We start from the raw sequence: 27,492 nt of genomic DNA on the forward strand, positions 1-27,492 counted from the left end.
ACCAAGCCTACTGAAGTGCCTGCAGAGATACTCACCGATAGCATTGAAATCAGGGCAACTCAGCAAATTTGAAGAAATCTAACAGAAAATTAAGGAAAGGGTTGTATCCCAGGAGGCCTGTAGCATACTGTGATTGACAGCTGTTTTGCAAACTTCTCTTGCACCCAACCCGGAGAAAAAGAAAGTTTCTGAGCTTTTCCTTGCATTGGTCAACACTTGCTGACTTCTGGGGTGCGGGTATGAAGGGACAGCCAGAGCTTTTCAGCCACATATCCAAAGCCTTTGAGCTTCAGGATTGTGTATAGTAATAACCACAGACAACACTTTAGTCCCCTATTGACACAGCAAAACAGAAGCACAAAGGAAAATCTTCCATTTTATAAAGAAATCCACCGACACACCCACAAATACAGAAAAAAAGCAAGTCTGAAAGCCTCGATTCTGCCATCTTCATCATTAGGAAGGAGATTTTTGCTATCAGCCCCCTGTGCAACCCAAGCCTCAGTTTACACATCTGTAAAATAAATAACATCATCTTATTTCATAGGAGGACCGCGACATTTTTAGGTTTTATTTGGAAAAAGTTTTGACTGCTTCTAATCACTTAGCAGACCAAGATGGAGCTAAGCATTAATCATTGCTGTCTTAGTACTTCAAAGTGTAAATCAGACTGAATTTCTGGAGCAGAAGAAGGGGGAAATGTTGATTGTGAGTCCCTGGATTCAGCCTCATAGTGAAGCATTGTGGATTTACTATTATTTGTTAGGATTTCTGTTAAGGGGGAAACCTGAGTGACATCACCTTAGCACCCAGTTATGGGTAGTTTCACACCAGGCAAATCCCCAAGTTTAAGCTGTGGGTAGACCAAGTCTAGAAAATCATTTTAGGATGAAGAGCTGAGGCTGGTTACAGGTGGCACTGTGTGACATTCAGACAGTCTCTGAAAAAGGAAGGGACTGAGACCAAGTCACTGCCCAAGCACTTTTCCCCAGCCTCCTGCTTGCAGCCCATCACCCTACTGAGGACAGCATCCTTCCTTCTGCTCTCAGCTTCTAAAAATATTTTTCATGGTGGATGAATTCTAACAAGTGCAGTTAATTTCAAAAAGGATGTAAACATTTTTTCCCCCATTATTTACCTCTCTGGAGAGGTCCCATCCTGCCTCTGGGAAGAGCAGCCCAGAACACCTTCCCCTCTCTTGCTCCTCATTCTGCCCTCTGACATACCACCACTCTCCCATGCTGTCTGCATCTCTCAGGTCCTCTCTATTTTCCTGTCCTTCTAGTTCACCTGTACAAGTGTGGGGCCATGCGGGACAGCTGCGGACTGTGCCTGAAAGCCGACCCGGACTTCGAGTGTGGCTGGTGCGAGGGGCAGAACCAGTGCACACTGAAGCAGCACTGCCCAGCCCAGGACAGCCAGTGGCTGGAGTTGTCCAGCACCAAGGGCAAATGCACCAACCCCAAGATCACGGATGTAAGTCATGGATCTGCAAGAAGCTGGGGCATTCCCTCTGATACCCTTTCCTTGGTTTATTTTCCTGATTTGTCTTTGGGTTGGTGAGGGGAAGGTCAGGGCTGAACTCTGCTGGGTCAGGCAAAGCCCCATGTGACCTTGTGGATGGGAGGTCATGGTGGCCTTCAAAGGTAGACACACAACTCCAGGTGTCTACAACATAGGGGTGTGCAGGGTGTCAGAGTTCCTATCATAGTTGATGTAGGCATGAATCAGCTGTACAAACACAATCTGCTAGTGCAATCTGAGGAACACCAGCACATCTGACCTGCCCACACAGAGCTGGCACATGTGATGTGCAACCTTTAGGAGCAGCTCAAGGCGAGATGCTCTGCAGCATCTTACATGGATGGTGTGAGGGTAATCAAGTGAGCCCAACTGTCTCGAAACAGCCGCTCTGGCCAACCAGGTTGTAAAGGAGATGTTGAGTGATCCCAGAGTGTTTTGAGCTTTGCTGACAGAAGGTCAAGCAAGAAGGCAGGTTGTACTTCATGCTTCCCGGCAGCATGACATGGACAAAGTCAATGTCCAGAAAAAAACAAGGCTCCACTGTCTCCAGCAGAGTAACGCTATTCTGTTTGCCTGGCTGACTTTGCATGGTGAAAGAAGTCCCCATAGAGCAAGCAAAGTCCTGTACAGTTGTCAGCTTTCCCCCTTTGAAAGCTCAAGGAGGAGGCAAGATCAAGCCTGGACTAAATGAAGCTTGGAACTCCCCTATTAAGTGATAAAGAGAGAATGAGGGTAAGGCTGGGGGGAAGGATCTGCAGCATAATGGTGCTCTTTAGGAGGTTTCCTACTGAATGTGTTGACTGGGCCAAAGAAAGAGCTGGGGCAAAGGTACAAAGGGGAGATAAGTGAATAGGAAAACCCTAGAGAGAGAGGCAGAGAAAGGGAAAGAACGCAAGGGAGGGAAATCAGTGTAAACTGATTTTTGTCTGCTGTCTTAGGATGCCTTTTCCATAATGATAGGCACCATTTTCAGGGTCACCGGGCAGGCAGCAGGACAGATCTGAGCCTTGATGATGAAGGCTACATCCTTACCAAGTGCCTCCTGCCTTAAGCATTTCTCAGTCACTGTGCCTGTGTTAACTTGAGTACCCTTTCAGGGTGGCTAGGCCCTTATTCTGCAAATGAGAAAAGTGAGGAGGAAAGCAAGACAGGGAAGAGAAAGGGAAATACAAAGGAGGAAAATCCAGCTTCCATGGTCATGGTTTGATATGAAACATTAGGCGGATTATTTTCCTAGAAAGCAAGAAAGACTTTTTTAATTGTACTCGGTTAAAAATCAAAAAATATGGGTGCTATGGATGAGCCCTAAACCAATGTCCATGTGTGAAGTTTTGTGAAAGAAAAGGCTGGATAGAATCTGGTTTTCCCAGATGCCACTGAAAAGAGCCCCTCTTACTTTCAATCCATCTTCCTGCCATCCATCAGTCCCCAAAGTACGGACTCAGTTGGACTGCTGGAGTACCAGGCTCATCCTGATGTTTCCAAGGTGGACACCTGCACCACATTTGGATTTATCTGGAGCTGGTAATTTTGAGCCCACGTGAACCACCTGAAGCTGTGAAACCAAACCCAGAGACAGCCAGAATGAGCAGCTACTTCTGAAAGTTCAGCTTTGAGGCCTTGAAAATTATAGGTGGCTGGATGAAACCTTTTTTGAATCTTTTACAATTCTCCAGCCTTGGGAAAGATTCAGAAATTTTGCACAGATTCATAGAATTTGGTATTGGGAAAGTGATGGACAACCAACTAAAGCAGAAGTCCAAAACACAAGGACTTGACCATGTGGTAGCATGATGTTCTGAAGGTCCATCTGCATTTCTCTGCCATGCTTTGACCCCAATCCTGCATCCACAGTCTATGAAGTGCAAAGCACTCACTCTCCACCCTACAGCTCCAGAAGGGACGTACTTCTAATTCTGTTGGCGTTTCCTCCAGCAGCTCCCAAAGCTCAAACAGATCATTGCACTATTTGCTCACAAAATATTCCAGCTGTCTGGTGCAATCATAAGTAGCTCTTGGAAAGTCTTTTTCTGAGCCATTAGCATGGAAGTAATCTCAAGTGACTGGAGAGAGATAGATAGATATATATATATGCAGCTAACTGTAGGTCTGGAGCGGTTGGTAAGAGCTTGCATATTCTGGCGAGGAGCCAGGGCAGTATCTGTGTAGGCAAAGGAGGAGAACCAACACCTGCACTCACACTTGCACAGGCACACACACGCAGCCAGCACAGAGCTTCCCGTAACCTGTACTTATTTACTAGCTTTTGCATTTATATTGCCACTCAGTGAAATTAAAGGACTTACAGAGTCGCTGAGCCACAAAACCTCCTTTAAGAGTGACAAGCTGCAGCTTTAAGCTGATATGAGCGGAGGGCATAAATTGCGATGCAGTGTCGAAGCTTTGGGTCTTCAAGAGAAAGCTGAGGCTTCCTGGCAGCTTTTGTTTCCCTGCCTGCATTGTCCTCTCCAAAACTGACAGGTCTTGTTCCACAGTTTTTCACCTGTGATAGAAACAGGCTCTGTCTCTCTCGCTATGAAAACAGCGCAGTAACACCTTCTTCTTGTACGTATCTGTGGGAGTGTGATGAGTTGGGGTTAAAAACTCTCCCACATGCTCCTGGGAGAATCCCAGGCCCTCGTGTTTTAAGGAAACAAGTGGCCTTTACAAATTAAAAATCACACGGGGAGGGGTTCAGGGGTGCTGTGCTGGCTTCACTCCAGGAAGTTTCCTGTAGATGCTTTTTGAGTCATAGCAAGAATTTTTAAAAATCTCATGCTTTAGACAGAGATGGAAGGAGAATGATAATGTTTCCACTGAGCTTTTTGTGACTTCTGCAGTGAAACTTTTGTCTCAAACTCACCCCTAGCTCTAAAGGAAAGGACTTTTCTAGCAAGATGCTCCTTTTCACCTCTACACCCTCTGTTATTCAGGGTAATGACATTAGTCATATGAGGAAAAAAAAATCCTCTTTTGACCTGCTATGAGATGTACTGCCCATGCTAGCAAGCTCTTTCAAGCATAGGTGAGCCCTAATTAACCACAGACCTAGCTTACTAGACACCTTTCTTACCAGAGCAAGTAAAAACCTTTTGATGGCAAGTTTAATACCACAAAACAGAACCAAAATACTGCATGGGGAACTCAGTTCTCTTACACAGTGTGTCTAATACATAAGGAAATGAAAAAAAATATGGGAACTTTAGTTTATCTTCTTTTTTCATTTTGAGTACATATTAGATTGCATTTGGTATGGTGATATATTCTAGCCTTCCAGCATCATTCATACAGTATTTCATCAGGAGAGGATTAACTGACATCAGCAAAGTAAGTATTTCAAGCAGAAAACTTTGCTTGAATAGATATTTATTAATGATTCAGAATAAAAATATTTTGGAATTGTCATTTTTGGAAAATAGTTCATTTTATATTTTGAATCCCTAGCTGAGACGATCAGTACTGGTTTCTCCTGGAATAGAAATTTTATTTTCATTCTCATTTTTTAAGATACTTTCCTCATCTCCTAGAAAATAACCACCAATGCCTCTCTCTTTCTTTCTCTTTTTACCCATTTTCTACTTGCCTATCCATCTCATTACCACAGACCATCCAAAGGCCAAATCTCCACCCACCCAGAAAAATCATTTCACCTGTCAGATTTATGAAGGTTGTGCTATTTTCTTTTTAGGACTTCAGTATGTTGTTGACTTTTGGAGTAGGAATAAGTCTGCCATGGTTCGGATTTTGTTGGCTCAAGTGGTATTTGTCTATTTTTTGGACCTGAGACTGGGCTGCTGCAGGGATCTTGTGCAGCATAGAGGTTGTGTCTATGCTACACAACCCTACTGGCCCGAGCACTTGTCTGTGATCATCTGTGTTATTGATTTGTTAACCTCTGTTTTGTTCCCTCTATAGTCAGAGGAAAGACACACTCATTCAGGAGGTGGTTCACAGCACCTGAAATTAAATATCCAAAAATAAAATATCCCCTAAAGGTGCCAGGGTCTCTCTCCTTTTATTAAAGATGGACCTTCTAAAAATTGGCCTCTGGGTGGAAATTAGGCTAACCCTGGTGCCAGACTCAGTGCTGGGAAGCGGTCTAGAGCAGCTCTGCTTGTGCCAGTGCCTCGACTTTCCCTGCCAGTCTGACTGCTACACAGGGGTCTAGCTGCCAGCCCTAGATTCCCAGTTGGCAGAGCCACCGGCCGGCGGGTACGGACCTCAGACAGGGAATTCCCCCTTCTTCACTGCAGAGAGAGCCTTGCCAATGCTGGCAGATGGCAGCCATGGCATACTGAATGGGCAGCAGGGAATACCCTTTGAAAGCAACGCTTGAAGCCCCATTCAACTAGCCAGTTGTATGGCAAAGCATTTGGGCACGGTGAATAATTGGAAGGGCAGGACTGAGATAATTAAGGGCCAGCCCCATGGTTTCTGTGTTGTTTCAATGTTGAGGAGACAACTCCAATGCTAAATTCTACCTGGCTCTGAATGAGGGTGATGGATGTGATGCAGAATGCTTTCCCATGTACACACCCCCTTTGCATGGGCCAGAAATGTTGCACAGGGATAGACAGCTCTGGGTGTAGGGTGAGGCTCTGCAATGGGAAGGGAGAGGTGAGCTGTGGAGTTTGGGTGGTACTTTGGCTCTGCTCTCCAACACAGCTGCTGCTGAGCAAGACACAGTGATCCTACCCCTGCTAGGGTCTGGTGAAGGTGCAGACTGGGATGCAAACATCATGCTACCAGCCACCAGGATGGTTGGGGTAGCCACTCATCTCATGCTGGGGCTCAGGGGTCTCCCACCCCACAAATAAGCTGTCCGTGTTCCCATGCCTGCCCTTCCCCTGGTCCCAGCTCTCCTGTGAGGGCAGCTGGAGCTTTTTCAGAAATACGTGTTGGCACACAGCAGTTGCTGCTGCTGTCTCAGTCACCATCCACCTACTCCGTACCTAATCTGACATGCTGTTTCTGTTGTGTATCAGCTGTTTTTTTCAGGTGGACATTTTCAGCTGAGTTTGTGATGCATGACGGATAGCTACCTCCAGAACAGATCAAAAACTCCATGTGCTTTGGGCTAGGAATTTAGGATTTAAAGTGACTGGCTGAAGTAATTTGTGTCCTTTTCTTGTTCTTTCTCCCATTTCTTTCCACTGTACCTTCTCCTACCTTTCCATGTCACACTTCTAAAAAGTGCAGAGCTCAGCTGCACCACAAGAAACCCCTGCTCCTACACAGAAAACATCTCCTACTCATCTCTGGGTGTTTTGCAAGTAGTTAAAAGAGAGTAAATGAGATCTAGGGCAGAATTTTGTGTGCTCTGAGGCTGGGGCATGTGTGATGTGTATTTGCAGGGGAACTGGACTGAGTGATGTATCTGAATAGGTTTGTTCCCTCGGTTGTTCAGCATTCATAATTATGAGTGTCTCTAGTGGTCACAAAGAGACCTGATATTGCCTCTTCTTTCACCTGAGAGGATGCTGATGTCTTTACATAGGTGGTTTGGTTATTCCTTTTTTGGCTTGTTTCTCCAGATCAATCCAGTGACAGGCCCTCGTGAAGGAGGGACCAAAGTGACCATCCGTGGGGAGAATCTGGGGCTGGAGTTCAGAGATATTGCATCTCACGTCAAAGTGGCCGGAGTGGAGTGCAAACCACTGGTGGAAGGGTACATCCCAGCAGAACAGTAAGTTGGGTGTGAGGCAGACAGTGGGCCACAGCACACCTAAGAACAGTCATTGCTACCTGTAAGGTCTTCTAAGGAGTCCATTCCACCCAACCTTGGAAGTGAGGAATGGACAATGCCATTCCTCACAGCTCAGGTGCTAATAATCCATTTATTACTGTATTTGGATTGCATATTTAGATAATCCTCATGGCATATGCCCTAAGTTATCCTCCATTTGTCACATAATGGCCACCATGAGGGTGTTCAATTCCAGTTTGAGGGGCAGCAGTCCTGCGAAGCAGCTTACCACATGCAGGAATGATCATTAAGCCTCACAGCTGCAAAGCTGTCCACCATGCAAGGCTGGAGGACAGAGGGACCCCTGGGGTCAGACCTCAGCCCAGCATTTGTCTGTATACTTAAGTGAAGCTATGTTGATTTACACCAGCTAAGCATTTATCTCACCAACTGCCAAGAGTCAAAAGCCACCACTCTTTAAAGAATAACTTAGTCCACAGTTTGGATCCTGGATTGGAAAGAAAAGGATGGGTTAAGTCTACAGTCCATTCCCCAGCAGTGTGGGCTGTTTGCTCCAATTCCATCTTACACAGGCCACCAAACCATCCCTCAAACCTTGCTTCTGGTTCATATTTTCTCCACAGGATAGTATGTGAGATGGGGGAGGCCAAGCCCAGCCAGCATGCCGGATTCGTGGAAATCTGCGTGGCCGAGTGCAAACCAGAGTTCATGGCCAGGTCTTCACAGCTCTACTACTTTATGGTAAGCTCCTGCGAGAAGTTATCCTTGGCCCTGAAGGTCCTCAGGCCTTGGTCCCCTTTGCCACATCTATCCATTGCCCTTGACCATATTCAGCCTCTGAGCTCTTCACTGCCATTCTGAGTGCACCAAGTTGTTCCTTTCATTTCCTTTCAAAATCTTGTTAAGAGCAAAAATAGCTTGCCTAATTAATGTTTTAACAGTCTAATAATAGTCCAAATTATTAGTCCAGTTACAGTTATACAGCCATGGTCCAAATTAGTACAGAAATTCCTCATTAATAGTTAAAAATGCTATACAGGAAAGAAAAAAGGAGGAGAAAAAAAAAAAAAAGGAAAAAGGAAAAAAACTTTCTTAGTATCTTACTTTCCCAGGGTGTGATGCTCACCCTGCTAGCATCCCTCCAGGCCCTTACAGTTGAAGGCACCAGTGTTCTCCAGGAGAAACGTGGGGGTTGCCAATAGTCACTACCATCCTGTGGTCTTCAGCAGGAGGAGTGTGATGTTCATGGTAGAGTTTCTTCCTCCTCACTCTTGGGTGTCCCCAGGAATATCTTTATCCTGCCTCTCCCCACTGCATTCTCCCTTCTCCCCGGTCCCCAGCACCCGTGGCAGAGCTGCCCAGCGCCCAGCCCGGGCACACAAAGGGCTGGTGTTTGCTGGGCAGTGCCTGCCCGGGGCGGCAGCCCTTGGCCATGTGGGGTGTCCCCAGCGCTGAGCTCAGGCAGGTCGGGCACGAGGCCCTTGGCCAAGGGACTCCTGTGGTCACAGGGACACCAAGCTTAAGCCATGGCAAGCTGAGAGACATCCTGAGATCCTGCAATGTCGGGTCAGTGCAAAACCCATGGCCTTCTGCTAGCAAGGACAAAAATTCCCCTTTACTGTACCACAGGCAGTCACCATAGTAGTGGCAGGTGTTTTTGCAAGATGTAGTATTCAAGGAGTGTTTTCATTAGGTGGTCTTCTGGGTTTCCAGGAGAAGCTGTGCTGCACCCCAGCAGCACTAAATCAGGAGGGACCAGTTCACCAGCCAGGCTATGGGTTAGCTGTAGAGTATGACTGGGGCTCAGTGCAAGTGGACAACTGTTTTGGATGCTCCATGGTGAAACGATAGATGCCAGCAAGCTTGAACTTCAGTTAGCTTTTAAGGGTGGGTGGTTTGGAGAGGGGACTTAGCCATGAGGAATTTGGAGATGAAGTCAAAAGTCCCTAGGGATGATGAGCGGTGGGATCACATGCACAACTTCCACTCAATGTGGGCTGGCAGCACTCTTTTTAGAGAGACTGCTCCTCTTTTTAGAGAGACTGCTGGGGCTGGCAAATTGGCTTGCTACACAGTCTGGGACATCAGCTTGCAAAGCAGTCGGAGGGGCTCTGGGCCTGATTCCGCACTACTACTGGTGCAAGTTCAGCCTGAGACTGTCACTTTGCCATGGTGAAAGCCTCATGGAAGAGAGGAGCAGAGCCAGACACGTTGTATACTCCACTTGTTTTTTTGCTGCTTTCTGATGATGCTCCTTGCCCAAGAGACCTGCTTATTCCTCTAAGACCCCTTGCTGGGGACACGCAAGCATTGTCTGGCCTTGATCTGTTCAGATCTGTGCAGGTTTGAGATGATAGAGTCTCTTTGTTCCCATCAAAAGCTCTCGACTCTTGCAAGGGAATGGGTCTTTTCTGAAACTATTCACCTACCCAAGCATTTTTTTATGGTAAAGTGAACTGGTAATGAATGCAAATATCTTAGATTTCCCCCCTGAGCTACAGAAATTTCTCTATTCTCTGTACTTTCTGATGTCACTCAGGTGCTATGGTGGTGGGGGCAGAGAAACAACTTGAGAGATAGCCCCCACTAGGCAGACAGAAGGGCTCTTTCCAGGACATTACACTTCAGCATGTCACCTTTGCTACTCTTGGAATTACTGTCCGATTTTGATCATCCGTGTCCATCTGTGACAGCTTTTCCACTCTGCTTGCCGGCTTTCTGGCTGCCAGCTATCCCAGCCATGCATGAGCATGAAGTCAACAGGGTTTTCTCTGCTGAATACCTCGATACCTTTGTGCTAGACAGAAAAAAATACAGATGCTCTCCAGCCTGCCCGTCATATGCCCTCTCACATGTCCTTTGCATTCATTGTGGGAGTTGTGTTCGTTGGTGTGGCTTGACTTCCTCTGATACTTCTGCCAGGAGGGTAGAGATGTTATTGCAGGCATCACAACATGCCTTGGCATCCTGCAATGGTGGGTGGCAGCTTTAAGGGAAAGAAGATGTTTGAAAACTAAGGAAGGGCATTGCATGGGAGATAAATGTCACTTTCTGATGCATAGTACATCCTCTGGAAAATTGCTTTTCAAAAGGTTTGAAGAAAAACAGGGTCAAATTTGGCCAATAGGTTCAGCCTTCCCCTCTCCTGCAAGAATTGGAAGAGATGATATTTTGAACTCAACAGACTATTTAATTTCAGTGTTTTAAAAAAGAGGTAGCTTAGTTTAGAGTTGCTAGAACAGTTCTCCTCCACATTTCTAACCAGAACTTTTAGATTAAAAATGCTCTTAGTTTGTTTTAAATTCATCTATGATCAAAAATGCAAATTGCATTAGAGACTACAATAAGCCAAAAGGGAAACAAAGCATTTGGTTACAGGCTGAAGTGAAATTTATGATGAATCTAAATGAAAAGAATTTCTTATTTTTTTAAAAAAAGTTATTTTGTTGTTATGATTATTGCCATGGTCTTTCAATTAAAAAAAAAAAAAATCCCTTCACTTTTCAATTCAGATGCTGAAGCACGTTTGCCTGTATTCTGGCTTTGGATGGGAATATTATGGCTCAGTGCAGGTGATGAGGGCTATTCTGATTGCACCTCTTCTGGGTCTGCTCCTAAAATCCTTGTCCCGGGAGAGCATTTGCAACAGATCTCCCTTCAGTCTTTCCCCTCCTGCTGCTCCTGTTGAACCTATAGAAAGGGAATCCAGGTGCACAAGCTGTGTGTGAGTCACATCTTGCTCTGCCCTTGTCCCTAGGAGGAATGAAGTGGGAGCCAAGGTCTTGACATGAACCATGAGATCAGTTTACACACAGCTCTGTGGGCAGCCTGTGCGAAGAAAGTAAAGGGTTGGGGAGCAGAGAAAAATAGGCAAGCTCCTAGAAAGGTACACAAGATTCCCTGTCCTCTTTCCCTCATTGTCACTGTCCCCTTCAGCCTATTACAGATCCACGAGACCCCCTTGCATTTTCCACCACCTTTCACCAGCAAGGAAATGGTAAATAGTCTGAAGACTGAGTTTTACTGCAAACATGCTGTGCAATATTTATGAAGACCACTGTGAATAATTAATGGTTTATCACAACTTTGAAAGCTTAGCCACAAATCCTTTTGTGAGATCGGCACGAGACACAGCAATGCTTTGCCAAGGAGCGTTGCTGATGTAGTTCTGGTCTGTGAGGATCCTCAAAAGGGCATGGCTAGTTTATCTACCTCTGAGGAGAGGGCAGTAAACCCATCCAGGAGTGGGACAACGACTTTGGGTCTTTAACTCAAATGTTCCTCAAAGGTTTGTAAAGCAGATACTATTGCAGTGCTGTTGTGTGAGCTATGTGCACCAAGTTGGCCATTCTCAACCCATTTTGTCCCAGGCGGGAGGTCAACTCCCAGCAGCAGCCATCATGGTCAGCAGTAATTTGCACTGGTAGGGGTGGCCATCAATAAGGGATTACAGAGGAGTTGCCATCAGAGCTTGAGGTGGTACCCTAAAAATAGAGGAGCACTACATAGTGAAGAGCATCTTTTGCCTCTACACACTCTTCTTGCATCTTCTATCCCAATAATAGCTGTTAGAGAATATTCCCTGCAAAGTATAAAAACAGTTTCCAAACCATCAGGTCAAAACCAGTCAAGTTTAAACACAAGAAGTGTCCAGCTCTGACAACAGATTTTTCTACAGAGCTATATGTCTGATTTTCATGTTCAGCCCTTTCTCCAAGCGGTAGCTGCATTTTGAACAAAAGCAAAGTGGAAGCTTTGCCGCTGTTTTTCAAAATGAGTAGCTAGAGGGGGACAGGGACAGAGGGGTTTCTGTGCGTGTGAAAGAGCTGTGATGTGTGTCAGGCAGTTTTATAAACACGGATTAATGGTCTTCAAAGCTCAATAAGGTGACTGTGTGATGTACCTGCTCGTTCACAGGAGCTGAGGAGAGCTTCAAGCATTTGTGTCATCATTCTTAAAGAGAGGGGGGAAAAATAATCTTCATTTAAATGCATATAGTAGCTTTTCACTTGGGACTGAGTGGAAAGTTTTTCTATTAAAATGCAAATGAAAGAATAAACTGTAACTCCAAATTTCTCCCTGAAAATGGATGTCTCCTCTCTGCATTGTGGTAACAGGGTGATCTCTGCCTTCAGAATGCAAGTATTTTATCTTGATTTTGGGAAGAAGGGAGAGCAGGAGGGTAAGAAAAAGAAGTTTGAGGTTTGGGGCCCCTAAAGGAATTGTGCTCCTTTTTGATATATTAACACAGCACCGTGTTATGTTTGGAAAAGAGTCTTGGAGAATCAGCAGAAAAAGGAAAAAGGTGTTCATCTGGACAGTGCTCCTTTTGTGGCTGTAGTATTTCAGAATACAACTCAACATAAGCACTGCTGTGCTGTATCGGTGCAGGACATTCATGCAGTACTAGATTGTCTCGGCATCCAAGTCTGGTAAGAAAAAGAGAAAGATTTGCGGTCATGCAGGGGACAGGGGGGAGAGGCAAGACATGAGGTCAGATGCTCTGCTGAACCACAGCTCTCCTCCTTCCCAGGGAAAAAGCCTATGAGCACGGCACGGGGGTTAGGCATCCCTCTCGAGCCATACAGCAGGTTCTGTTCCCTTGTCACATCAATAGGGTTTAGAGTAATCTTTTGAAGACCTGAACATTTTCAATACTTGTGAACTCCACAGTTTGGAAGTAGAGAGTCCTCATTAAGATCCAATCAGACAATTCAAGACCTGCTTTATCTTGCAGAGGTGATGTTGCATGATGGCAAAAAGACACCTGAGCTGTGACAAACAAGCAGTGGAGATGGGAAATCGCGGCTCCAGCTGCGCCAGGCGTGGAACTGACTTTGCAAGCACAGTGTATTTCTGAGTGGGTACAAGGACAGGCCTGATCTTGCAGGGGTGAGGAGAACAGACAGGGTTAGGTCTGAACTCATTCCACCACACTTGGCATTCAAGCAGGGTGTCTATGATAGGACTGGAGTCACTCTAGGCTCCTCTGTTGGTTGAAGAAATGGTCGTCTTCTGAAGTCCAGCTAACACGTGATTAACCCCCGGGGATGCCTACCTCTCTCCATCACTAAAACAAGAGAGGGAAGGTACTTATGCTCCTCTGCTGTGTTTTCAACATGACTCTTTGCCTTCACAGACTCTGACTCTCTCTGATCTCAAGCCAAAGCGGGGACCAGTGTCAGGTGGGACACAGGTGACAATTACAGGCAACAACCTGAATGCGGGCAGCAATGTCATCGTGACCTTTGGGCGACAACCCTGCCTCTTCTACAGGTACAGTTGAGTCCTTCCTACTGTACGTGCTTGAGTCTGAAAGATGCGAGCAATTATAGTCAAGAGACTTCTGCAGCCCAGACACCCTGTCCTCATGTGCCTCTTTTGCCTGTGGCCATGTCTATTCAGCAATGGGAGTTTTGCATTCTGCACTGTGTGCAACCTCACTGTGCATGTTTTAGGATTGGAGAATAGGATTTATTTCATTGTTTTGATTAGTATTTGATGTGCTTTTTTCCATGGCCCCTTGTCAAATTTCACTACAATTCTCCACGGTCCCATGCTTTGCTTCTTGCTCTGGGAGTATGTCATTTAAAACATTCATTTTCATGTCCCTGCTTTAGCGGAGGTGACAAAGAAAATCTGACAACATGCGTTCTAAGCATTAAAACACCTCCCTTTTATCCCACAATAGTCCTGTAGTGCTAATAAATGGATGATTTGTAACATTTCGGCTCTGGTTTGGCTCCTGTTCAATTGCAGTTCAGAAAGACTTAATGTCAGTGTTACCTGCTGAATGTTCCCTGATCCCTGTGAGAATGAGCCTGAATCCCGTTCCCAGGGGCTCCCACAGCTCAAAACTATCCAGAACAACACATTTTGCTGCCAGTATCGGTGGAGGCTGAAGATGAAGTTGGCACATTTCTCCCAGCATGTCCTTGGCAGGAGAAGGGCTCATACACAGGAGACGTGGGACCACTGTCTTGGGGCAATGCCCTTCCCTCTCCTGGCCGGGGATCCTGTTTAGCTGCCTGTCATGACTATGGTGGGATTCAGCATCTATAATTCAGGAGGGTGAAGTCACAGCTAGTGATTTAAAAGGCCAAGTGGGAACCTCAGCTGCTCGGAGATGATTACTGAAAAGACTGGGGAGTTTTAGGAGGGATTGAGCATGGTCTTTCAGGGGGATTTGGAGAGCACCTGGAGGGTGCAGTCCGTGAAGGTGAGTGCCATGCTGCAAGGCAAGGGTGAACCCTGCTTTATCATTACTAGGGGTATAAGATGAGGCTGCGTCACAAATCACAGGACTGGGGAGAATGAGGCTGTTTGGAGCCTGGATTTTTGGCTCTTTATGGAAGGTAAGGGCCACTGCAAAATTCAGACCTGGAGCTGGTTTTGAGCCTTGCCCAAAAGGAAAGGTTTATGCGGAATCCTCTTTGAGTATAATCACAAAATGCTTCCCACTATATTAGCACCTTCTATGTGTTCTCACAGGACCTTCAAAGGTCCCAGGCACACTGCAAACTGCACTTAAACAAGGCTTACAGTCCTAATGCAAAGTAAGCTTTATTATCCCAGACTGGAAAGCTGAGGTGCAAACACCCCTTTTTATGAGCTGCTGCTGCATATGTCTGCCGGCAGGAAGGAAACATCCGTCAAGTATTAATCACACAAAAATACTTCTGGAGGGAGGTCTGTTTTGCACTTCCCTTGGGGTTCAGTTTTCACTCTGAGACCTGAGAACTGATGGCTCTTGTGGTTTTATTTAAACTAGTGAAAAGGCAATGTCACTTCCTCAGATACATGTATGACATATTCCTGTAACAGTGTGTTTTCACCACTTCACAGTGCACAGGTTAAGGTCATAGGACATAAGAATAAGTATCTGGGCTCTTTTTGGCACCATTGGTTTGCTGTTAGTAGCACCTGGTTTATATTTGCTTGCTTCTGCTCACAGGAGATCCACCAAGCACATTGTCTGTAACACCACTGCCTCAGATGAAGGCTTTGAGAAGGTGAAGGTGTCCGTGAGAGTGGACAAGGCCAAGATACATCAGGAGTTGCAGTATGAATATGTGGAGGATCCAACTATCCTGAGGATTGAGCCTGAGTGGAGCATCTTCAGGTAAGCAGCCCATGGATACCTCCTACAACCACCCTTTATTTTGTGATGCAGCACTGGTGTGTTCATGTTGGTCCTTGATACAGAAAAGTATTTTCCAAGCACTGTGTTCACTAAGAAATAGATTTGTGCAGAGCTACTTCCCAGAGCCCAAGAACCATGAGCGCTGGTGGACTTGCCTCCTTGGAAGACCTAACAGGCCAGCAGTGCATTGTGCATTCGTTGTAACACCTTTGTGCTCAACGTGTGCCTGTGTTCATGTGTACCCCTGGCAGAAAATTTCCACAGTCTGGGGAGGGATGGACAGGAGCAGGGTCCTTTCTCCAAACAAACCCTGCATGGTCCAAGTCTAAATGATCCTGCACCCTCTCCTCACTAGCAGAGCAAAGCTTCCTGGCTTAATGCAGCAAAATCCAGCTTCCAGTGCTCACCAGAAGCTTGCCTTGGAGACTTCATGCTTTAACTACAAAGTCAGGTGCAGCAGGTCTCCAACCTAGTGTTGAAGCTTTCTCCCTCATTACTATAGCCTGAGGTTTATCTCCAGCACCAGGATGCTCCCTGTCTGAGTGATATTACAGATCACTGGGGCTGGTTAAACTATGCAGCTGTATCCCTAAAAGCTGCAATTCCTACTGTTTCTGGTCATGACTGTGTTTTGGGCCCCACTGGGCTGGCTCCACAGCTTTGCATGGCAGCAGGACCTGCCACTGATCTCTTAAACCCAGGCATAAATGTCATAACTGTGCTTAGAGGAGTGAATCTCCCTTGGGTTTGAAAGCAGCAATTCCTACCTTTCCCACAGCCTTCATGTAACTTGCTGGCTTAGGACTAAGCATTGCTTGTTTGGCTGTCATACGTGAAAGCCCCAGGGATGTCTCCTGAGATGAAACACAAAGGGAGCCCTGGTCCCTGCCCTATCAAACAGCCTTCCTCCTCATTAAGTTTCCCTTTTTCTCTTCACACCATTTTGATGCTGCTTTGGTGAATTCAGAGGGTTCATGTGAAGGTGTCTGAGAGCAGCATTTGCCCTGGTTGTGGAAAGCGTCAAAGAGATACCCAAATGCTCTCAGAAGCCTGCAGAAATGGCCTCGGGAAGAGAGAAATTGATCATTAAATGCACTGGTATTTCTTCGAAAAGATACAAAATAAGAAACCTTAGTCTCCCCTCATTCATCCACGGCAGCTCTCTGCTCCCCTGTCAAACCAGACTGATTGGAGTATCTGGGGATTAGGAGCAGGGTTTGTAAATCCCCCCAGTTCAGCTCCCATCCAGAAGATGTTTTCACAAATCAATTAGTGCCTTTAATTACCATGAGGGAATTTACTGATTTAGCCGGATTGAATCTTTGCACATTGGGCTTGAAGCTTTAGTGTCTGGATTTTCCATTTGGGGGTTTTATTTTCAGTCAGAGTTCAGGTTATCAGTGAAATGAGAAATCACTTTACTCCCTTTCTTATTAAAGTGAGTTCAGTGCCAGTAAAATGGTGCAAGATTGACAGCCCAGGAGAGTGAATTCCCCTATTATCTCCAGGAAAGCTGCAGTACAGGGACCTTCCTCTGCCTGGCCTCAGCTCTAGCTAAGGGGTGAGGGGGAGAAGTTCTCCAGAGTCCATTTGCTTCTTGGTTTCTCTGCTGAAGGTGCCAGCAAGAGATGAAGAAGCAGCCAAGGAGATGCTTCAGGCATATTGGCAAAGCTTTGCCCAGCCCGGGGGTGCAGAGACTCTGCATCCCATTGCTTGCTGCCTTGGATCTCCTGTCCCACCTCCCAGCATAAAGGAAATTCCAACAGTGTGCCCAGGTGGCCAAGAAGGCCAACAGCATCCTGGCTTGTATCAGGAATAGTGTGGCCAGCAGGAGCAGGGAGGTGATTTTGCCCCTGTACTCGGCACTGGTGAGGCTGCACCTGGAATACTGTGTCCAGTTTTGGGCCCCTCAATACAAGAAGTACATTGAGGTGCTGGAGCGTGTCCAGAGAAGGGCAGTGAAGCTGGGGAAGGGTCTGGAGCACAGGGCTGATGGGGAGCGGCTGAGGGAACTGGGGTTGTTTAGTCTGGAGAAGAGGAGGCTGCGGGGAGACCTTATCGCGCTCTACAACTCCCTGACAGGACGGTGTAGTGAGGTGGGTGTTGGTCTCTTCTCCCAAGTAGTTAGCGATAGGACGAGAGGAAATGGGCTCAAGCTGCACCAGGGGAGGTTTAGATTGGAAATTAGGAAAAATGTCTTTATGGAGAGGGTGGTCAAGCATTGGAACAGGCTGCCCAGAGAGGTGGCGGAGTCACCATCCCTGGAAGTGTTCAAAAAATGGGTAGACGTGGCACTTCGGGACATGGTTTAGTCTAGTCTAGCCTTGATTGGTTTAGTGTGGACTTGGTAGTGTAGGTTAATGGTTGGACTGGATGATCTTAAAGGTCTTTTCCAACCTAGACGATTCTATGATTCTATGATTCTATGAAATTTAGAAGAGGTGCTCATTTAGCAGGTGCCGGCTTACTTGCAGGGTGTGTAGCTGCCAGGATGGATGATGGGGACTCTACCTGTCTCATCATTCAGGTACAACCTCTACCCTTTGCTCTCTTTGGTGTCTGAAATTGGAAAGCATCCACCTGAGTGGCAGCAGGTGCCTAATTTTAACCAGACCTACCCACCTCCACCTTCACCCTCTTTCTTTTGCACTTTTCAATCACTCCAAAGGGGTGTAACCTTGGAGGAGGGTGCATAGAGAGAAGATGCAATATCCAGCATTACCACTGTGGTTCAGGGTGTCGGGAACAGTTTTAAGCACTGTAACTGTTAGCTGTGGAGCTCTGTCCAGCAGGTCATAATGGAGACAAGCATCAGAGTGAGGCCCCCACGCAGAGGTGGATGAAAGTGCAGCCAACTCCAGTCCTGAGAATCAAGCAAGAAATAAGTTAGTCAAGACACGTGGATCTGGAGATAGACTGAGGAGGCTGTTCCTCAGTATATTTGTTATGCGGTATGATTCATTACAGAAAATCCACTGTGCTTCTCTGATTCATCACTCCTGGCTGTGGGGCTAAGCTGTTTTGAGGGATAGATGATTGCTACTAAACCAGCTTTGCAAAATTAGTGAATGAATGTATGGAGCCTGGCTTAAAACCTCAAGTGCCGTTTTCCAAGACAATAAAGAAAAGATTACTGCTAATTTACTCTCATAGCCAAAAAAAAAAAAAAAAAGAAAGTCACACTGGGCTGGCAGGTAACTAGACTTTCATGAGGCTCCATTAATACTTTTGATCTGGGTTTGATTTGAGTTACTTCCAGCAATTATTTGAGTCTGCAGACAGAAAATTATGCTCAGATCTTTTGGGACAATAAGGAGTTAAATTAAGAAAGCTTGTAGTCTTGGCACCTCTGTTATTTTGCTGGGCAGCGGCATCTCTCCGGGCTCTGATCCAGTGTGGGCAAGTAGTGGCCATGACTGGGTATTCACCTGCAGACACAAAGGCAATGGCTAGTGGTTTTCATGCAAAGGCAAGCAACAGTTGTAGTTGCCTGATTTGCAAGCCACAGAGAGTTTGGGGGTGATTTCATGTCTTCAGCAAACACAACTGCTTTGGTTTTTTTTTTTCAGAGAAAAGGCCCCTCTCTAATCTGGTGATGTGGCTGTGCTTAATAACAGTGGTCTGAGCCTGCAAGCTCGGTTTCCAACCCAAATACAGAATTTTTAACACATGGGTTTAAAACTGTGTGCACAGATTTAGTTGATTAAATAAAAGGATTTATGTATATATGCACACTCATATATCTGTACATATGCACACACATTTGATACATCTGGAACATGTAAAAATCTCAGCTGAGTAAAGACACAAAATCCCTTCTAGTTTGAATCAGCAGAGATGAATAATAAATAATAATAATAATAATAATAATAATAATAATAATAATAATAAAGATTATAAAGGCCCACAGCCAAAAATTCAAAATAATCAGTTCAGTGGAGAAAGAACAACTTGGTTTATACACTTCTCTTCTGGCTTCTGGCAAGCAAGCTCTCCCTGGGTGATGTCAGGAATATTTAATGTGAAGTTGAATTTTGGGGAGAAGGTATTTTTTCTGTCAGGCAGGGAGGGAGAGCTCTCTTGTAAGTGGATGTGTGACTCCAGAAGAGATCCCCTGTGCATTCAAGAGAACTCAACCATACAAGAGGATCTTATGGAAATGACAAAACATGCTTTTGCCCCATAAAATTTCCCATTAGAAATTTTCCATCACAGCTGATGGTTTCAGAGAGTAAGAACATGAGGTTCTGTGCAAAACTCAAGGTCAAATGTTGTCCTAAGCATTGATAGGTATTGCTTGTATGAAAGACCATAAGGAACCTCTCAGAGAAGTGTCACAGGAGCACCTGCCGAAAGATATGGTTGCAACAATGATCTTTGGCTGAGCTCATGGCTCGTGACTTCAAATTTACAGGCTTCTTGGTCACATAGGCTATGTTTAAACTAGCAAGTACTTAATCCAGGTCTATTCTTTGGTCCTGAAGCCTGCGAGCATGCATAGCCCTCATCCATACCACCAATGATCTTTCCTCCTTCGAAGGCAGTATAGCTTCATCTATCCTGCCAGTTGGGAGTGCTCCCTGGTCCTTGCTATCCCTTGAACCATGACCAGGCATTGCCTGAGCTACTGTTAACAGCTTATCAGCATCTATGGCCACCAGCCAGTGTTTGAGCTGGTGTCCTCGTGGTTGATCACTGTGGGTGTAACTAGAGGGGCTGAAGAACAATCCCAGCCAGCTGTGGCCAGCTCACTGAAACCTGACAGCAGTACTGCTAAGCAGAGATGTATATTTGCATTCATTCCTACCTGCCCCATCTGATTAATAAAGGAAGATAAATGAGGAGCATGGAAAACAAAGGTCAGAAGTGGGGGAGATCTGTTGGCCAACACAGGCTTCTTCTTTACAGTGTGTTTATTCTCTGGTGTTTTCTCATTTATAATGCACTTGTTTCACCTTTCATGTATGCACAGGTTTACCTGGATGCAGGAGAGGGACTCTGAGCTTTCTTTTCCCAATCCCACCTATTTCCGCATGGCCTCCCCTCCCATTCTCAGCAGAGCACTCCAGGAAATAAACTACAGCCTGGACAATTTCCAAGGGGAGTTACGGAGGCAGGTGCAGAAAATGAGAGCACTCCTCCCCCTGGGAAACCCTCAGAGATGGGGCTGTCCATTGATGACATTTCCTCATCCTGCCCTGGCTCTGTAAGCCCTGACAGCTGAAGGTTTTGCTTTCTTGGATAACTCTTACCCCTTCAGCCCTTGCATCACGTTGCCTCTGCTACAGTGCTGCAAAGGCAGAGCTCACCCTGGTAGAGCAATGCTGTTTTGATTTGTGATGGCCAAAGCTGCCTTGGTGAACCCTTCCCCTCAACATGGCATTCAAAGCCAACCCACACATCAGCTCCTTTGCAGTTTCCTTCCTCCCTCCCCTCCGCTCCCCACAGTCCCACAAACAGCACTGCTGGCTGCAGCTGGAAGAAGCAAGGGAAAGGAAAGAAGGGTGTTTCTGAAAGCTGTTTCCTTCTGGTGACAGTGATTGCAGGGAATGAGAAGGGCTCTGTCTACATCTCCCCACATTAAGCTGGGCTAAGAGAGACATTCTGAAAGCAACAAAATCTACCAAATGCAGGGTCGCGGCTCATATGAATTGGCTTTCTTAGGAAATCAGTCCTTGACTGAGCAAAGGGACAACATGACTGGAAATCTCTACTCTGTCAAATGCTGGTCTAACACACATTGCAGAGCTTATCTGCCTGGGTTACTAAATGGAAATTGAGCAAATGCTTTATGTACACCATATCTGAAGACTTCAGCTCTGTTTCTTCTAGATGCTGCAGGACTGGGTTCCCTAGCAGCACTGAAGTGGGTTCGCTGAGATGACATTTTCTTATTCAGTGTGATGATTTTATAGCAGGTTTGATATGCATGATGGCACTGCAGCCCTTAACCAAGGTAGCACTGAATCCTCAAAAGCTGCTTGCACAGGACAGTATCTGTGAGGGTTTTTTGGGCTCCCTTCCTTAAGTGATACAGGACATGTAGTCTGTGGACCATTCTGAAGAGCCCCTGTTAGATTTCCCACTCTTCTCATTACCGGAGCTTCGGATTGCTGAGTCCTGACAATGAAAAACACCCAGATGCTGCTTGATGTGACAGTTTTAGCAAGCATGTGGTTTTACTTCTTTCTCCTCTTATGAATGAATGAAAAATTATTTCCTTTGTCTTCTTTTTCCTTCCCTTCCTATGACACTGTGAGATGTGGTCAGACACTTTGCAATCAACATTTAGGACTATATATCACTCATTGCTGGTGCATTCAGTGCTGATATCTATTACCTGTGTTCATGCTCTTCTTTAATTTCTTGTTTTCTAGTGGCAACACACCCATTGCAGTGTGGGGAACTCACCTAGACCTGATCCAAAACCCTCAGATCCGGGCAAAGCATGGTGGAAGGGAACATGTCAACGTGAGTATCACTGCTGAGCTGGGGATCAATCACAGGAGGGGACATGTCCAACGTGGTGATAGGGGCTGGCTAACAGCTCTGGAGGTTCAAATCTCCTATTGCATCCAGAAAAGAGGGCATGACTTCCTTTCAGAAAGATTACCCATCCTTTCTCCATGAAGGAGCACCAGACCAAAGCAAGAACAGAGAGAGGCGTCATGAAGGGTTGTTCAGCTCCTGGTTTCTGCTGAGCCTGTTTCTTCTGCTGGCTCAAGGATTCCTGTCCTCTCTCTTGGCCCATGTATAACCTGTGTTATTTATCAGCCATGCCTGTACATAAGTAGACCTAAATTCAGGTTATTAGCTGAGCATGCTGGGATCAGAAGGAACTGTGAATAATACTCTTTGGTACTGCTGTAGTCCACTCCTGGACTATTTGGTATCCTTCAGGAGCGTATCCAGGTTTAACCAACTAGATTTACAGCCTAATTCAGCTCTTAGTGACCACTGAGGAATCAGAAGAGCTTTACCAAGGTCTGGGAGGACAATTCACTTGGAAGAAGCCAATTACCAGTAGCTGCTGAGCAGCTCCAGATAGAGGATTCAAATGTGTAAGTTTAGCACCTCCAATTAGTAAACTCAGGAGCAAGCAGCATCTGCTGGTACCTATAGTAGTTTGGAGGATGGGGGCATGCAACAGCATCTGAAACTCTGTTGGCTGTGTATGGGCACTTCCTGGGACCAAGTGTGAAAGAGCATCCCAGAAGAGTCTCCAAAAGTAAAAAATACAGAGGGACTAATTGCGGTGGGGGCAGAAAGTCCAGGTCCTCTGCATTTCTCAGGTTTTAAGATTAATCCTTGAGCTTTCCACCCAAGGTTCTTAAAGTACTTTGCAGACATTAAAATCATCTACTGTCACATGAACAGTGGTGAAACTGTGGTAGATCCAAAAAGAAGGTGCAGGAATATGGGGTAAATTCATTTGCATCTACAGTTCTTAAATTGAGAGACCTAGATGTTGGTCTTATCCCAGCTTTGCCATGAACTAATATCCCCCTGCATAAAGCCAAATCCAAAACAATTTTGTCACCTCTCATGCCTCACCAGATTCAGGAAATACTTGTTGAGATTGTTTCTGTGTCTGATGTGAATCTTGACTGGCAATCTTCCAGTCCCTCATGAACTCTGGGAAAGCCCTGGTCCAACTGATTATGTGTATTCATAGGTAAGTTTTGGTAGTATGTTATATTTCCTGGTACAGCAGAGCCAAACACTTACCTAGCTTGCCTGCCGAATTAGAAGCCTGCATGACTTCATCTTATTCTTCCAGCAGACTCCAGCTCTTGCATGACACAATGGTCTCAAACAATCAAGCCATTGTGCAGATGATGAAGCTTATTCATCATCTCACACATGCTCAAGTAGAACTGCCCATTGGTTTTGTGCTGGGAAGTACTCTGGTGTCTTTTCTTCCTTGTAAGAGCTGTTCCAGCAAAGAATATCTGACTTATTTTGCAATATGAAACTGGCTGGTCCAAGTCACTTATCTCTCTGTTGATTTGAGCCAAAGCAATATTAACGCTTGAGCTATGCTAGCTGTGATAATGAGTGTGCTCTCAATGCTGGAGGTATCAGACTAGTTTGGGTAAGATTCTCATATCAAGCACAGCTGGGATCCCATGGAGCTGGTGCTGTTTCCCCACAGAGCCTTCTGGTTCCTGGTGAGACCAGGATGCATTGTGCTAGCAAGCATGACATAGAAAGATGAAGGCTCAGATCCTGAAGGACAACAAGACATCTAATTCCTAGTTGTTTAAAATGGGTATCAGCATAAAACGCTTTTCACAATCTATTACCCATTTATCAAACACACAAAAGAAGCAGACCTTTGGCAGGGCTGGAAGCCAACTTCAGGGTCTCCTGAGACCTACCCCACTGTCTTCACCACTCCAGTTTCCTGGGCTTTATTTCAGGTAACCTGATGTTCAAACAGGAATCTTGGGCACAGCTGAGCATGCACTGGACGTACACTTCTGGAGTGATCCCCAGAGTGTAAGAGCTAACTGCAGGGTGGTAGTGAGGCTTTGAACTAGTCTCTGTTGTACAAAAGAAGGAAGAACTTCCCAGAAGGAAATGAGATTAGGGGAAGATGGTGACACTGGCAGCCCCAGAGGCTGAGCTCCCTCATGGAAGAGGCACAGGATGCCTGATTGCAGTGCAAACTGCTCCACACACCTGCCCTGGCAAAACTTTCCTAATCCCTTCCCAGCCTTGTTTGTCTGTTGGGTATGGGATATGGTTTGAAGCAGTGGAGCACCAGCCTGTCTCATGATAACCAAGGAGGTCTGCTTCTCCCTGTCCTCTGGCAGTAGGTAGGCTAGCATTTCACTGGGAGGTGTCTGCCCACCAGGAGGGCTGGGGGCATTTTCCATAAACATTCCTTGTGTTGGGTTTCTTTCTCCAGAACTGCGAGGTGCAGAACAGCACCGAGATGACCTGCCAGGCTCCAGCATTGGCTGTTGACCCCAATCACCAGTCTGAGCTTGCTGAGCGTCCAGAGGAGTTTGGCTTCATTCTTGACAACGTGCAGTCCCTGCTGATTCTCAACAAAACCAACTTCACCTACTACCCAAACCCAATCTTTGAGGTTTTCAATCCCTCAGGGATCCTGGAGCTGAAGCCGGGAAGTCCCATCATCCTGAAGGTGAGATGGAGACCAAGGTCTGGATGAGGAAGGGCAAACACATGATGCCTATTTCCTCTCTGTGTCTGCCAGCACCCCACAAATCACAGTGGCATCCCTATTTCATCCCAGAGGTTTTCTCCACTCATTGCACCTACCATATCACATCATATCAGTCACCATCTGCAAACACAAATCACTGCTCAGCATCTGCCAATACCCATAACTAAAAATATAAACTCCTGCTGCAGCTACCTGTGTACAGCCTAAATTTGTACCCACTGCTGTTCCCCAGAGAAGAACATTTTCTACCACTGTAACAGGTCTGGCAATTAAATGCGCAAGTCTGTTTCTTCCTTGGGTTTTCAAGACCTTCCTCTCACCCCTGGTTAAATCCTACACTATTCCTTTGTCATTTCTGTAATCTGGACAGCAATGCAGAGAAGGAACTTTATGATTGAGCATTTCCGTATCAGCACTTGAGCATGGTGCATATGCACAGAAATGATTGTGCCTGCAGAATACCTTCTTGCATGTTTGAAAAGGGGTCTGTCTTACTTGCCTGAATAAAGTTTGTGAGGGCCTGTTAGTGCAAGACTTAATTGCAACGTTTCTCATTTAGTTCCAGAGAGAGAGGAGCAGGACAAGCTGTTTTGACTGATTACAGTCTGTAGCCATCCATGCTGACCTCTGCATGACTTTCTAAATTGGCTTTTCCTCTGTGTTAGTGAATGGTGAACCACAAATGTCAAGTGCAATGTTAACACTTGTGTCACAGAAACAAATTAGAGGTGGAAGGCAAACTCTTTCCTGATTTTTTTTCTTTTTTTGGTGGGGGGGTGATATTCCTTTCTATCCAGGGCAAGAACCTGATCCCACCAGTTGCAGGAGGGAACGCCAAGCTGAACTACACCGTTTTGGTTGGTGAGAAGCCCTGTGCAGTGACTGTATCAGATGTGCAGCTGCTGTGTGAGTCCCCAAACCTCATTGGACGGCACAAGGTGATGGTAAGTGGTGCTTGAACGTCATCATCCTTTCCTCCCTGGATGGGTTAGGAGGGCACACCAATGCTGAAGAGCTGGCAGAGGTGTCCCAGGAGTCTGCATCACAACTTGCCTTCTATACATCCCATAAACATCAGGGACCCTTCTTGATATAATATCCCCATCAAAAGTAACTCGGAGAAGTAGAAGAGTAGAAAAGTAGCCTGGAGTTCTTTATGGACAGTGAGAAACCTTTCATAATCAAAACCCTTTAGGAAAGCTTGCCTCTCTCCTGTTTTTGTATGGACTATATGAACCCTAGATGCTCATGTGAGTTCATATATGTAACATGTTCCCTACATGACATACTTTGTGAAATTCAGCATAGTCCCCAGCAATTATTCACATGCTGGTGGCTAAAATTTGCCTTTATGTAGGAGAAGAAAAAATGCAGGATATGGACTGTAATGTGATTGGACTTCGAGGTTTTGACATCTATACAACTTAGTATATTCCTGCATATCTTTCCTGGAACCTGTGAAAAATGGACCTAGTGATTCCATCAGAGGGAGCTTCTCCTCCTCTCACCATTGATTTATTAACTCCTTCTTTACTTTCCTCTCAGTAATTTGCATTCCTCTATGCTATTACTTGATAAACAGCACATCAGTATACTCATCTGAGTTGTATCGAGCTGTGGGTGGAAACACAACAAAAGCTAACAACTGACGTCAGACATACAGATGATCAATGTTTCTCGTGCCTTGTGATCAACTGTTTTCCACCTCTCTGTTGCCCTCCCAAAGCTGTATCTGTCACATATTTATTTATTGCAATGCAGTAAGACTCACAGAGGTTGATAGACACACTGCATAGCTCTTCTTTTAAAAGAGAGTTTTCTGGGGACTTTTAGGAAATAGAGAGTTTATGGTCACCATTTCAGGTCTCATTTGTGACTGCTGCTGGGAGACCTCATACTGGCTACTTAACTTCTCTGTGCCAAAGTTTGTCATCTGGAAAATAGAGGTAATAATGCTTTTCAGCCATGCAGATACACCATGGCTCTCGATTAATTGTAAAGCACATTAAGACACTCCAAGAGGAACAATAACGAAGTGAGAGATTTTCTCTGTGTGAATACCAAAGCTTTTGAACAAGGCAATATATGTTCCCTGTCATTTTCATGAATAAAATTAAACATATGGTTAGTCAGAGATGGACAAAGCCAACCCTAGAGAGAGAAAACCCAAAGTCAGGTGAGCAATAATCAACCCCTGGGGATCAGGGAGGATGAACATCTGGTCAGGTCTTACTAATTGGGAAGACTCCCCTGCTCCTGCAGCTTGGGAGAGCTTAAGCGAAGCCACAGAGGAAAAAATAATCCCTTTTTGAGGACACTGATCAAACAAGAGATGCTGCTGGAAATGTGGGAAGATGATCACATTGAAGCCTGTTAATGAGCATCAGTGTTAGGGGCAAGTTACAGATTTCTCGTTCAACTGCCAACACTGAGACAACCCTTTGACAGCGTCTGGGCTGGAAACCAAAAGAAGGTCACCTGTGATGGAGGCCAGTGCTCAAGGATGGACTTTGCATCTGGAACTTACCAGGGGGACAGCTGGGCTGGGAAATGCCTCCTCCAGCATGGCACAGCATCTCTGTTGCTTGGGTTGGTACAAAATGTATCCCCATGTTTCAAATGAATATGACTTTGATAGTCAGCATAATTGACAGGTAGCTCTCCCAGGTCCTCCTCCTGTCTCTGCCAATGATTTACTGTGTGACCTTGAGTAAACTGCTGAACAAACCCTTTTTTGCAAAGTGAGGTGGCCTAGATCTGAGAGGGGACCATGGGACTGAATCAACCATTGCAACACTGAGATTATTTCTAAGGAAGGACAATGACAATAGCACACATTGATGTCAACATGCTTTTCATCTAGTTCAGCTGTCTTTTATACAATGACAGAGTTAAATATTTGAAGAAATAGGAAAGAACTAA

The 27,492-nt window shown here is 45.6% G+C and overlaps 1 protein-coding gene across 1 annotated transcript in view; it reads left to right on the plus strand.

Annotated features, from left to right (window-relative positions):
• Positions 1-27,492, plus strand: part of PLXNA4 (plexin A4) — a 427,136-nt gene that overhangs the window by 350,024 nt on the left and 49,620 nt on the right. The window contains exons 11-18 of the mRNA XM_075727571.1: positions 1,286-1,476; positions 7,059-7,210; positions 7,855-7,972; positions 13,371-13,507; positions 15,186-15,353; positions 21,752-21,845; positions 24,289-24,528; positions 25,368-25,514. Coding sequence (XP_075583686.1) covers positions 1,286-1,476; positions 7,059-7,210; positions 7,855-7,972; positions 13,371-13,507; positions 15,186-15,353; positions 21,752-21,845; positions 24,289-24,528; positions 25,368-25,514 — 1,247 coding nt within the window. The remainder of the gene's footprint in view (positions 1-1,285; positions 1,477-7,058; positions 7,211-7,854; positions 7,973-13,370; positions 13,508-15,185; positions 15,354-21,751; positions 21,846-24,288; positions 24,529-25,367; positions 25,515-27,492) is intronic.

This window comes from Pelecanus crispus, chromosome 1 (assembly GCF_030463565.1).
Source record: "Pelecanus crispus isolate bPelCri1 chromosome 1, bPelCri1.pri, whole genome shotgun sequence".
Classification (NCBI taxonomy): domain Eukaryota; kingdom Metazoa; phylum Chordata; class Aves; order Pelecaniformes; family Pelecanidae; genus Pelecanus; species Pelecanus crispus.